At 36.7% G+C, this 12,237-nt stretch overlaps 1 protein-coding gene across 1 annotated transcript in view; it reads left to right on the plus strand.

Annotated features, from left to right (window-relative positions):
• The first annotated feature begins 1,066 nt into the window (after positions 1-1,066).
• LOC140158410 (transient receptor potential cation channel subfamily M member 5-like) overlaps positions 1,067-12,237 on the plus strand; it is a 35,860-nt gene continuing 24,689 nt past the window's right edge. Inside the window, exons 1-8 of the mRNA XM_072181504.1 lie at positions 1,067-1,371; positions 3,998-4,108; positions 5,615-5,807; positions 6,601-6,794; positions 7,647-7,812; positions 8,592-8,840; positions 9,216-9,378; positions 10,718-10,899. Coding sequence (XP_072037605.1) covers positions 1,330-1,371; positions 3,998-4,108; positions 5,615-5,807; positions 6,601-6,794; positions 7,647-7,812; positions 8,592-8,840; positions 9,216-9,378; positions 10,718-10,899 — 1,300 coding nt within the window. The 5' untranslated portion in view covers positions 1,067-1,329. The remainder of the gene's footprint in view (positions 1,372-3,997; positions 4,109-5,614; positions 5,808-6,600; positions 6,795-7,646; positions 7,813-8,591; positions 8,841-9,215; positions 9,379-10,717; positions 10,900-12,237) is intronic.

The following is a 12,237-nucleotide window of genomic DNA, read 5'->3' on the forward strand; positions in this document are numbered from 1 at the left end:
GGGTTGTCCTCAATTTCACTCTCTCACTCTTTTTCAGTAATAAGGGGGACATTTCGAAAAAAGGGATAACCGGGTAGAACATTTTGCAATTCCAAATCTATTGGCCTCAAATTTACAATACACATTTGCTGAAATGAGATAATTTGAAAGTGTCTGTTTTATTTTATGGTATTTTGATGACAAACTTCTGAAAAAAAAGGGGTAATTGGGTAGCCGAGCCTAAAAATCAGTAGGGGGGGTGTCATCGGGTAGGACTTTAAAACTGAGAAGGGGAGGTCATCAGGTATATTCAATTTCAGAATGGGACCTATTGCTAGGTATATTACCTAATAATAACATAAAAATAATCATAAGTGAACTAATCGAACATGAAGGCAAATTTGATTTGGAGTTGCGAAATATTCTTAGTATTTAATAAGTATGAATATTTAAAGAATATCGCTACAAATGACTCACTTTTACAAAATTGTTACACTTTCTGAATCGAATAACAAGAAACAAGTGACCCGTGCGTTACTGCTTGTACTTTGTGCATTGACCCGTGTTGTCAACTGGCCACTCTACAGTGTAAAGTTGGTTCTCTTTGACGATTTTGCTGTATAGGTAAATTGTTTAACAATTAGGCTAATAATTCAGTGCATGCTGCCATAAAATATCTTAAAGTATGACCTGCTAAATATGACGAATGGTTATGCCTAACTTAGCCTTATACGCAAACAGAATAGTTCGGACTACCACTTGTAATTTCCGGGTTATACTGTTTACCATACCGGGCATGTTTATTCTACCACAATACGTAGTTCCAGCATTCTTGAGTAAAGTAATATATAGGCCTATATTGACCACGGTTGTTCACTATCTTTTGTGGTGTAAACCCATACGATTTGCTTGTTTAGAAGTTGGAAACTATCGATTTGGGTAAGTTTAAAGTTCATGGGTTTGGTGTGTTTTTAATTGTATTGCATAATGTAGTATTATTGTGATGGTATACTCGTATTTGCTGTTCTTATCATTAAGTTTCAATTTCAGTTCTTGTTTTTTCTCTCTATAGAGTCTTGGTATTATGATTGAGATTGCATGGCTATATAATTTTGCAACAACATGGTCTGGCGATACGGAGTAAATACTAAAATGTAGACGTTGTGCCTACTTCAGGACATCAACAAACCAAAACTGCGGTTCGTACCACAGACCCCTGAGAGGGTCTCACACGTGCTTCTTAGCATTCAATGCATGTGGATTTTGGTGTTTGTTTTGCAACATTTTACAGCAGACGACCATCGTCTGCTATACCTATCTCAGTTTCTGTAACACGTGCAACCGTCAGGCATGGAATTACAAGATATAACACACAACTCTTCCTTAGATGAGGTAGGCTGACAAACATTCGTTTTACTCATTCATCGGTATTAATCTCATCTGATTAGTAATCTATAATTAAGCAATTCTTGTATTTTGTGTGTATGTGTGTGTATGTATTCTGATTTACGCTGCAGACACCTTAAAAAATCAGTCCTATTTTACCAACGTTTTTATGTGAAAAAGAGCCGGGGGTAATAACTCATTCAATCATAATCTTATGGACAAAAATGTTTCCAACGAAACTTGTTACAAACTGTCAATATTTGACAACCAATAGAGGTTATCCGTGTTCTATAAGTTGCATATCCTATCAGCGACTGCTATACCTTGTTTAGGACTTTCAAAACAAGTACCTGCATGTGCAACCATGACTGCTTCAAAATAGCCCGCCAAAGTCATGCAGGTAACACCGAGGTCGTGCATTGATTTGATTTGAATGAGGAATACTACGGGAATCAGCGCCTTTTGTTAGAAGTCACGCATGAGTAAAGTGGATAACCTCTATTGTCTTAGGCGAAAGTCACTTTCTGTTTATAAAAGCTGGACCGCGCAAGGTCATCTGATGTAACTGATTGTGGCCATCTGGTTGATATGTTGCCCTTGACTGTACTATAACAACCACTCTCACTTCCTGCCAAACTAGTAGTATTATCAATAGTCATTTCAGGAACAGTGATATAATATACCGTAGAGATTCACCTAATCATTTGCTAATGGCGCACTGGGCTCCTTTGACTTGGGGAGAGTTCCCTCCTCTGAAATCCCAACAAGAATTACGTGTCCGTGCCCTTATTTGCTGGTTGTATTTTGAGTTCCTCGACTAAAATGCCGACATGCTCAGGGTTTTGTGGGAACGGGTCATAAATGTGATTCACCATTAATATGTTTACGTATCTGATGTTTACTCTGCTCCTCGCTGATACATAAAACGGGACATAAAACACGTGAGTTATGAAACACATAAGATCAAGAACCATGGTCACTGATATTCATATTAAACAATAGGGTATTGCTTAACCAGCTATGTTGTCGATTATCAAAAACTGAAAAGAAATATGCCATAATAGTAGGGAATGATCAAGCCGTAGACGGGAGATGCGGGGTGTGCCCCCAAATAATATTTTTAAGTCAATTTTTTTCTGTAAAAACGTTGAAATCAGTCCTTTTTAAAAGGAAAAATTCAAAAAGGTCTCCTCCATCCCTAAAAATGTAAATAAATCCTGGCTACGGGTCTGTGTGATGCAGTGTAGGAAGTACAAGTGGAGACAGTCAAATGTTGATGGACAAAAGTAATATGCATGAGCATTTTTCATAGTCCAGAAAAATTTTCTTGAAAATCCATACACCTGCTTGGTCCCCGGGGTGGGGGGCACTCCAACTTTGGAGGTGACGCGTATGTAGGGCTGTTAAGACCCCTTTTTCAGCATCGCTGTCACCCAAAGACCCCATATTTTTTTTACGAACACATGCTCTGTCACCCGAAGACCCTTATTTTTCCATTTGATCTGTCACCCAAAGACCCTTACAAGTTCAATTTGAACAGCAACTTTCATTTATCACTGATTTTGTTACTTATTTTGAAAAAACAAAGAAATTTGAAGCCATTTAGAACTAGAAATTCGATTTTCGAGGTTTCTGTAGCGCTGTTTTGGTTCTCACCCAAAGATTCCATTTAATAAAAAGATCATGTTCTCACCCAATGACCCCATATTTCTTACATTTTGCTCTCACCGAATGCCAAAAATCATGCTCTCACCCAATGACCTCATATTTTTTACATTTTGCCCTACACCTATATCCATTTCAAATTGAAGTGCCCCCCCGGGCTTGGTCAGTTCAGTGCATGGGGTTGTAAATGTGAGCAGCTCTTGTGTGTACTGTTGGTTGGTGGTTTCCCAAGTGTGCAATTGATCATCATGGTGGTGGTACCTGGTGTGTTCTCTTAATTATTTGTACAGTGCCAATGGTGCAAGTTTGATTGTGCCAGGATAGCATAACCATGATCAACACGTTGAATACAATATGACACTACCATCAATCAAAGAACTGTAAGAAGCTTGCACATCTTTTTCCTTGATTTATGTTTTCAATTTGTCAATCATCTTTATGTTTAATGTTTTGTTTTTGCGTTTCGTAAACTGTATCAAAGCGCGTTCTAGAATGAAGGTATTGTTTTTAGCCGCTCTAGGCCCCCTATCGTCTCATATAACACGGGCGACATCATTATTTTAAGTAGAACAACGAGGCGAAGCCAAGTTGTTGTACGCCAAAAATAATGATATCGCCCGTATTATATGAGACGATAGATGCACAGAAACTAAAACCAACCAATATTCTTATCCTCAAACCCTTCAATTCAAATAAAATATTAATCATAAGTATTCCAAATTTTAATGAAATTAAATCCTACATTTTACAAGGAATTACCTAGGGCTTATAATCGATTAGTCCCGTTGTTACTATACATGTACAATGTGAATTTCGAACTACCATCGCAAACATGACAAAAAAGCCATCAAAATCTATCAACTTAAGGTAACAAAATGTATCAATTTAAGGTGTATCAACTTAAACTTGAACTCAGATCCTTGTGCGTACTATTTTATACGTCTCTTGTCATTTGTACTCAATGTAGACACCAAACATGGATAAGGAGAGGAAGCATTTTGTGTTCGGAGAAATTGAATTTGAAGACGTTGAAAGGACCCGTGACCAATATGATCACCCGGAAGTAAACATACCCAAGGTAAAGAAACATCCAAACACAAAACGTTTTAAAAACGTTTTTAAAGGTTATATTTTGGGTTTTTAGTTTTGTTAAAAATGTTCTAATAACATTAAATATCGGATTATATAGAGGTCAAGAAAACGTTGTAAAACGTTTCGTACAAAAGCGCCACAAACATGAGTTTACTTCATTTTGACTCAAACTGTAGAATGGGTCAAATTTGTGCTGTGAGTAATCTTGTAGACGAAATAAAGAATTTAGTACGATGCAGCAAGTTAAGTTCGTGACTTAAATAGCTAATTAGCTAAGACTTGTTTTTTAAGTGGTTGTCATCTCAAGAATTCCAGACATTATTTTCTGTTATTGAAACTTTACTCCTTTATACATGTTATATACTGCGCCAACAAAGTATCCTTACACTTGGAAAAAATAATTACAATTTCAAAACTGAACAATATTGGGGTAAATGTTGTTTTTTTAATAGATGCACTATCTAATCCTGCACATTATGACACCACATTGAATCCAATGTGACCTCAAGAAGTAAAGTTACAAGCAATTGAATAGACGAAGGTCCAGTTTTAAAAGTGACAAACTGGCCTATTGTACAAGGCACAAAAAAGATTCCAACAAGCGCAACAAAGCGACAGCACAGTTTCTTCAATGAAGCATTATTTAAAGCAGTTTTATTTTAGTTTTTACTTCTCTGTACTTTTCAAAACTTTCATTTTATTTGTCAGTTCTTTTGTTTCAGTTTTCTTTTGTTCCTTTTGTTTTAACTTAAAGCCAAACGCATAAATTAGCCATTCACCACTCTCAAACCAGATGTCTAGTCTGTGGAGGTTTGAATAGGCCAGTTTGTCACTTTTAACATGTTTAAAACTGGACCTTCGTCTAATCAAATGCTTGTAACTTTGCTTCTTGAAGTCACATGGGATTCAATGTGGTGTCATAATGTGCAGGATATTGTGATTATTTTTCCAAGTGTAAGGATACTTTATTGGCGCAGTATATGTAGGGTGTGCACTATTTTCAGGAATAGCCCTGTATTTATTTTCTGGAATAGCCCATTCTTATTCCTAAAAGCTAAACATAACAGTGAAATTTTATAGAGAGTGGGACAAAAAGTGGTCGCCAAAAACAATGTAATAAAGAATAACGGTATTGTTTTTAGCCGCTGTCGTGCATCTATCGTCTCATATAACACGGGCGACATCATTATTTTAAGTAAAACAACGAGGCAAAAAGCACTTCAATTCAAATAAAAAATAACAAAAGTATAAGGAATTACCTAGGGCTTAAAATTGATTGGTCCCGTTGTTGCTATGCGGCTCCGATTGGTTCAAACAGCGAGTACGTGTATCGCGTCGATGCGCATGCGCTGAACCGTGTTTTGTCCCACGGGTAAGAGCCAATAATATGGCAGAAACGTTTTCAAGTGTTTAAGAATTATCTACAAACTTTTCTCAGCAAAGTAATCTAACAATATCATACTGAGAAAGAATCTACTTTTATTTTTTTCAGGCAAAATCTCAGTTTGTAAAAGTGGATCCAGATTGCGATATCGGTGAACTCATAGAAGAAATCAAAACACACTGGAGCTTGGATCATCCCAATTTGCTCATTTCTGTACTGGGTGGCGCGTGGGATTTTCCTGTAAATGATGGAGTGAGAGACGTGTTACGTCAAGGCATCATCAAAACAACTGTTGGGACAAGTAAGTAAAATCATCAATTGCATCAGTTAAGGAAGATAATACTGCCACATTTTCAACGTCACTTGATTCTGCCTTCCCTGCTTCCTCCATGCAATATTGAATAAACGTCACCCTGCTTCCCCCATGCAATATTGAATAAAGCCATATCAGTGACAGACCTCAGACCCTTTGAATATCCATTGATGTGTTGGGCTGGAGTGGAGAAGAGTGACATAAAGGGGATGTCTTTCAATGTTTATATATATCTTATTTAATTTGGGTGAATCAAACAAAAAGTCTGACGCTCTTCCGTGATGCCCAGGGTAGGGTGTAAAGACAACCATCAGACGATAAACAGAGATTTTAAACAAGTTCTCTCAACAAAATGTTTGACTTACTTGATATTTCATCCCACATCCGTGGGATTTCATCAGAAAGTGAGGTGGAGCGGTAAACACCTAGTCATGTGACCCACGGGGTAACCCGCGGTCACATGACTTGATGATCGGTGTGTAGATGCCAGATAGCACGTGTCTCCCTTCTGTCAACCATCAGACGTCACCCAGAGTGTGATCATCTTGATGGAACTGGCCGCAAGATCTTTGTCATATGTCACCGCATCTGTCCCACAATTAAATACAGTAATCAGTGTACTTCGGTTATATATAAATTATAAATGCGCTTTTATAAATACGCGAGTGACCACCTCAGCGCTGCTATAACAGCTTATAGACAGTAAGTCTCGAAGTAATACGTTCTTTAATCGTTCATTGTCATGTTAGTTGAAAATTGATGCCTTGACGTTATTTTCCAGCGGCCTGGATTCTCACGAACGGCATTAACGTGGGAGTATCAAAATATGTGGCCAAAGCTGTGAAGAAATCGAAATTGGTCAGTAAATACTTGAGGAAGAAACCCACAGCTGTAGTAACCATAGGAATAGAATCACTGAGCAATGTCAGGACAAATCAACGGGTCAAGCTGAGAACAATAAGACGAGCAACTCTTGTAAGTACCAAGGTTTCAAGTAGTTTCTTCCTAGCACTACCAGCTTTTACCTAAACTCCTCAACAAAAGTTGAGTTGGAAAGTTTTTTCAAGCATCTATATCTCAGATTATTTGTGACATGTTCATAACGTGTTTCATATCAATGGATAGCTACATTATTTCCCTTTACAATGACACCACATTTAAAACAATCACTTTTGGGTTAAAATTGATCAACTTTCACCATTGCAGACGTACAAGTTTTGTTGCGGATTGTACAAGTTTTGTTGCGGATGTACACATGTGAAAAATTCCAGTTTGTACGTCCACAACAAAAAGAAGACTTTTAGCAAGGTGGTTGAAGCTGGCAGTTTTGGGACTGAACGTCCGCAATAGAGGTCAATATTCTCTGATTTTCTTGAAATTGGCAGCAAATTGCTCATCTACTCGTGTTGATTCAGATAAAGAATAGTTTGTATTAACTACATTGTCAAATGTCTGAGATATGATATAAAAATGATTATGTAGTTGACATAATTATTAATTACAAAACTGCCCATCGTGAAATCACATCACATCACACATAACACTGATAACATCACATCACGTGACATAGATTCTTGTTTCTGTTATACATGTACTTGAATAATATTGATTTGATTTATGAACCATAAAATGTAGCCCTATATCAGCACCGGAATCGATGACTTTTTTGCACTGCATGCCACTTTATACACATTTGATTTGATTTGATTTGATTTGTTCGGGTTGTGACAACCCTGGATAACCCAAGAAAGCCTCTATTGAAGCTTATTTCCATTGGGGTCCTGTTGATTTAATCGCGATTTTATATGACGAATATACATTTTCCAGACTTCTTCCATGAATGATACCAAAGCAGAAACCAAAGGCCATCGTATCCTGGATCCCAATCACACTCATTTCATCCTGGTAGATGATTCCGGTGACCCTGCTGCTGAATCATCAACCAAACCTCTACACAATGTACGGGAGAACTTTGAAAAGGCGATGAACAAATGTAAGCTTGCTCGTTTTTGTGTGTCTGTCTGTATATTGGTCTACTTCTTGTTTTGCTTTGTTTTAGTTTGACTTGATCTTTATGTTTATCAACCTTTTTCGTAATATTGACCACTTCACTGCTGTTGGTGACGTTTTGTACTGCTAACTCCTATTAGGCCGGAGTTGGCGAAGCAGGAAACTGAAAGTGGGGCCAAAGATGTAAATGTAGTTGTCAAGGAATTATAAGGACTATCCAGCTGAGACTATAATATGTAGTACAAGTAAAATAGAAGTATATTAGTTTAGCATTTTGCTCATTTTAATCTGCGTAATTAATTAGAGGTTATTAGAGTTCATTTTATTTTTTTCAAGGAATTAACCCTAATTAATTATGCAGATGAACCAAATCTGTATTCGCTTTAACCAACACATCTTAAAAACCAAAAATCGCATTTTAATCAAATAACTTTTATTTGTAGCCAAGATTTAAGAGTATAATCATGGAGAACTTCAATTTCCTGGCACGTACATTAACAGAGATGGAGGTAAAACTTTTGAATGACCCTCGTGCGTAAGCAAACACACTAGGCTATAGCATGGACATAAGAGATAAGATCTACTATTCACGTTCAAATCCGAAATCAAGTGTTGTAAAATTGCTGTCTTTATCGTGTTTATAATACAGGTTGACTTAGACTCTTACTCCATCTAAACTATCAATGACCGTGAATAGAATAATTCACATAAAATGACCCGTTTATACCACCAATTCTGTGAATCTGTACATCTATGTTTCAGACATGGGCGAAGCCTCCATGACAGACTTAGATGATGTCATCAATGAAATACCTTCCAATGAGCACCGTGACTTCATTAAAGCCATGCGCCTCAGTTTTCCTGAAGAAGATGAAGAAGTTTGTGCATTAGACGTCTTAAAGTCTTGGAAGAAAGATCATGGCATGAATGCCACTCGAAGGACAATAGTTCAAGCATTGAAGAGAATGAAGAATAAACAGGTTGTGAAACAAATAGAAGAGAGATGGAAAGGTACGAAGAATGTTGTTTTTTAATCTTTGAGATATTGAATATTGTACTAGTACATGACTTTGACTTTGTACTTGTCAATCTTGGAGAATTACAGGACCGTGCCTGATGGACAACACCATATCAGTTTAAACCAGGGAAGTGAGATACTCTTACCGTTTAAACAAAGGCACTTCCATGATGGACCCTTGTCGGATGCGATGTGACATGAGCTCTTGAGAGGGTAGTCATCTTTTAAGATAATACAATATGCTTGCATTCAGTTATAGAGCAGTTTACAATGCAACCTGGTCATATTTCTTGTAAAAGGTGCGTTTTATAGTTTTCAAATCTGTTGTAACTCAGACTATTACCATCTCTTTAATTATCCCTGTCCAGATGGGCCAGTGCCAGTCGTTTGTATCTATATTGAAGGTGGACATCATACCATAGAACATGCTTGTAGAGCAGTACAGAATGGCATGCCAATTGTAGTGGTAAACCATTCAGGACGAGCGGCAAATTTGATGGCATTGGCGTACAAAAGTGACGGGTTAAAATGGTTTGTATATCAATTCCTCTGTCATGTCTGTAATATTGATTGTTACGATGGATACGAACTCGCTCTTGTCCAGGATTATAAAAATGAGTCACAAATAATGCTGGCCTATTCCATTTGAAATACATACACACCTATGGAAGACATAACCTTAATGCCCCACAATGGGGGTGTCGTTTTAAATGGAGTCACCCATTCAGGTAGCCTCATTTGAAATTCTCACTCTCTGTGTTGAAGATTAATGCCATGTTTTCCATAAGGGGTGTATGGATTTCAGGAGGGAAAGCTCAAATATATAGAGGGCCTATGATCTCATAAAGCCGTAGTGTAGTGCATAGCCTTTTTTATTAAAAATAATAGCACAAACCGCTTTGCCTTTTATTCCATTTGCTCCTGAGAAATACTATATGTCATACAAACTCGAACTTCCTTAGCTCAATGTGACTACAAATTTAGACGTACATATCCTAGGCTTATACACGTACTATAAAGAGTGTGCTTTCTTCGTTTTGCGATTATCGATCTGGGTTCACCCTGCATGGAAATGGGTTTTTAGGATGTTTAAGGGCTGGGGTATGAACGTTTGGACAGTATCTATTTTGGGACATTAGAGCACATCAGACATATCGAATTGCATTCTGAATACGAAGAATGTCATTCTGATATCAAATAATTTTGGTTTTTTGAAATTCGCAATTTAATACACATTTTATGGCAAATCATTAAAAATTGATATTTTTGATATTTAACAGTACTCGAAGTAAACTTTACAAATCTGATGATTTATACTTAACGTGTATGTAGGTGGGATGAAAAGCCGACGATCAATTGAAAATTTTGACCTTTCGTATTGAAGATATGGATTTCTTTTTCCAAAACACCAAAAAAAATTAGGTCTTTTGGGGAAAAAAATCCATATCTTGAATATGAAAGGTCAAAATTTTCAATTGATCGTCGGCTTTTCCTCCCAGCTACATACACTTTACAAATATATCATTAGATTTATACAATTTACTTCGAGGACTGTTATATATCAAAAATTTGAAAAATATCAAATTTTTATAATTTGTCATAAAATTTGTATTATATTGTGATTTTCAAAAATGAAAATTATTTGATATCAGAAAGACATGCTTCGTATTCAGAATGCAATTCGATAGGTCTGAGGTGCTCTCATGTCCCATAAAAAATACTGTCGAAATGCCATAAACGCTCATTCTAGATCCCTTAATTGAATGACAATAATTCTCATGAGAACGTTCAATGTTAATATGCATCATAGAAATATTTTATTTTTATTCCGATACACTATAATAATGGTTTTTTCTTTTTAATCTCTCAGGGAGAATGAGAAATTGGAATATAAACTTCGGAGAATCACTCCCAAAGAGGTAGTTCAATCCGTATTAAAGTTAATCCAATCATCTCTAAGTGAGCATCGGAAACGAATCCTATGGCACATCTACGATGGGACTAATTCAAACCTAGAAATAGACCAAGTCATTCTCAAAGCTCTAATGCAAGGTAGGTGTTGTACATGATATATCCTGATATATTTGTTAGCAGTCTGGTCCAACTGCCTGACCAGGCAACACTCCCCGAGCAGGGAACCTTAATGCTCTGCATGCTAGCCATGCGCTTCAATGGAAAAAGTTCAAGTTTTGAAATATTTTCTCAAAATATCAAGAGCTATCTTAAGAACTACTGAATCAATACTAGGCTTGTTTGTACTCATTTTAATGCATTTTTCATGCTGATTCCAAATATGGTCATGAAAATTTACATTTCTGAAATTTTTGAATTTTGACATTTTTTTGAAACTTGTCGTCTGCAGTCGACACCCGCGTGAAGAGAGTTAAGATACTTATTCTATGGAACACATTGCACAGTTTTCCAGTTCAGTAGTTTAGAGAAGTAGTCAAGTGACCATTCACACTCAGTTACACTCAGCACAGTGTTGCTCACTATGCAGCCTTTCCGCCCATGGAGGGACGGGAAACGGATTCCGTTCAGTGTACCATGCGAGTTGCAATTGCTGGTTACAATTACAAATTATCCTCAGCTATCGTTAGACCCTGGTAGGAATCCCAGCACAGTTAAGACACTAGAAATGCCAACATAAATCAACAAAAAACATTATTTAAACAAATGTTAAAAAAATTAAAAAAACGGAAATCGTATACTTTGATCTGTTCTAGCATTCTAGCTACATTTCCAAACAAATATCACATTTTTCTTAAAATTCCTGTATAAATGATTCTCAACACTACACAGACATTATCCTCGAACAATTATAGCAATTAAGTACAATACGTAAGTTATACAAATACGTAGATGTATAGTTTTTATTTATTTTGTCCATAAGTACTTTGGCACTTGACACCATATGTAACGAAAGACTTGTTAGCAACAAAATGTAAAAGTAAAAGTGGTTACGAGCAGTCGTTTCGTTACCTGAAGTCGTGTCTTAGAGTGAAGTGTATTGTACGCACTTGCAATATTTGTGTGTTGCGTTGCTATTGCTCCTTGATGTCTGCAATCTTGCTCTGTTGTTTCTTCTCCATTAGATCCTTGAACATTTTGAACGTTAAGCCTTTTTTGCAGCTCTATTACGAAGTCTTTTCGACATCTTTTATTGAGCACGAATATACGAAACGGTGAAACTGTTGAACAGAAAGATAATAATCAATGTTCCTAGTGATAGAAAACTAGCAATGCCATATATAACGATTGGAAACTCTTTATTTGATTCTCCTGGGGTAAAACCTGTACCATGAGCGAAAAGGTACAATATGATGAGTTTTGTACTCCACAGCTGCAATGACATAGCGAATCTGTTACGCAGAGATTGTCTGCGCATTT

The sequence above is a fragment of the Amphiura filiformis genome, chromosome 1, assembly GCF_039555335.1.
Source record: "Amphiura filiformis chromosome 1, Afil_fr2py, whole genome shotgun sequence".
Lineage (NCBI taxonomy): Eukaryota > Metazoa > Echinodermata > Ophiuroidea > Amphilepidida > Amphiuridae > Amphiura > Amphiura filiformis.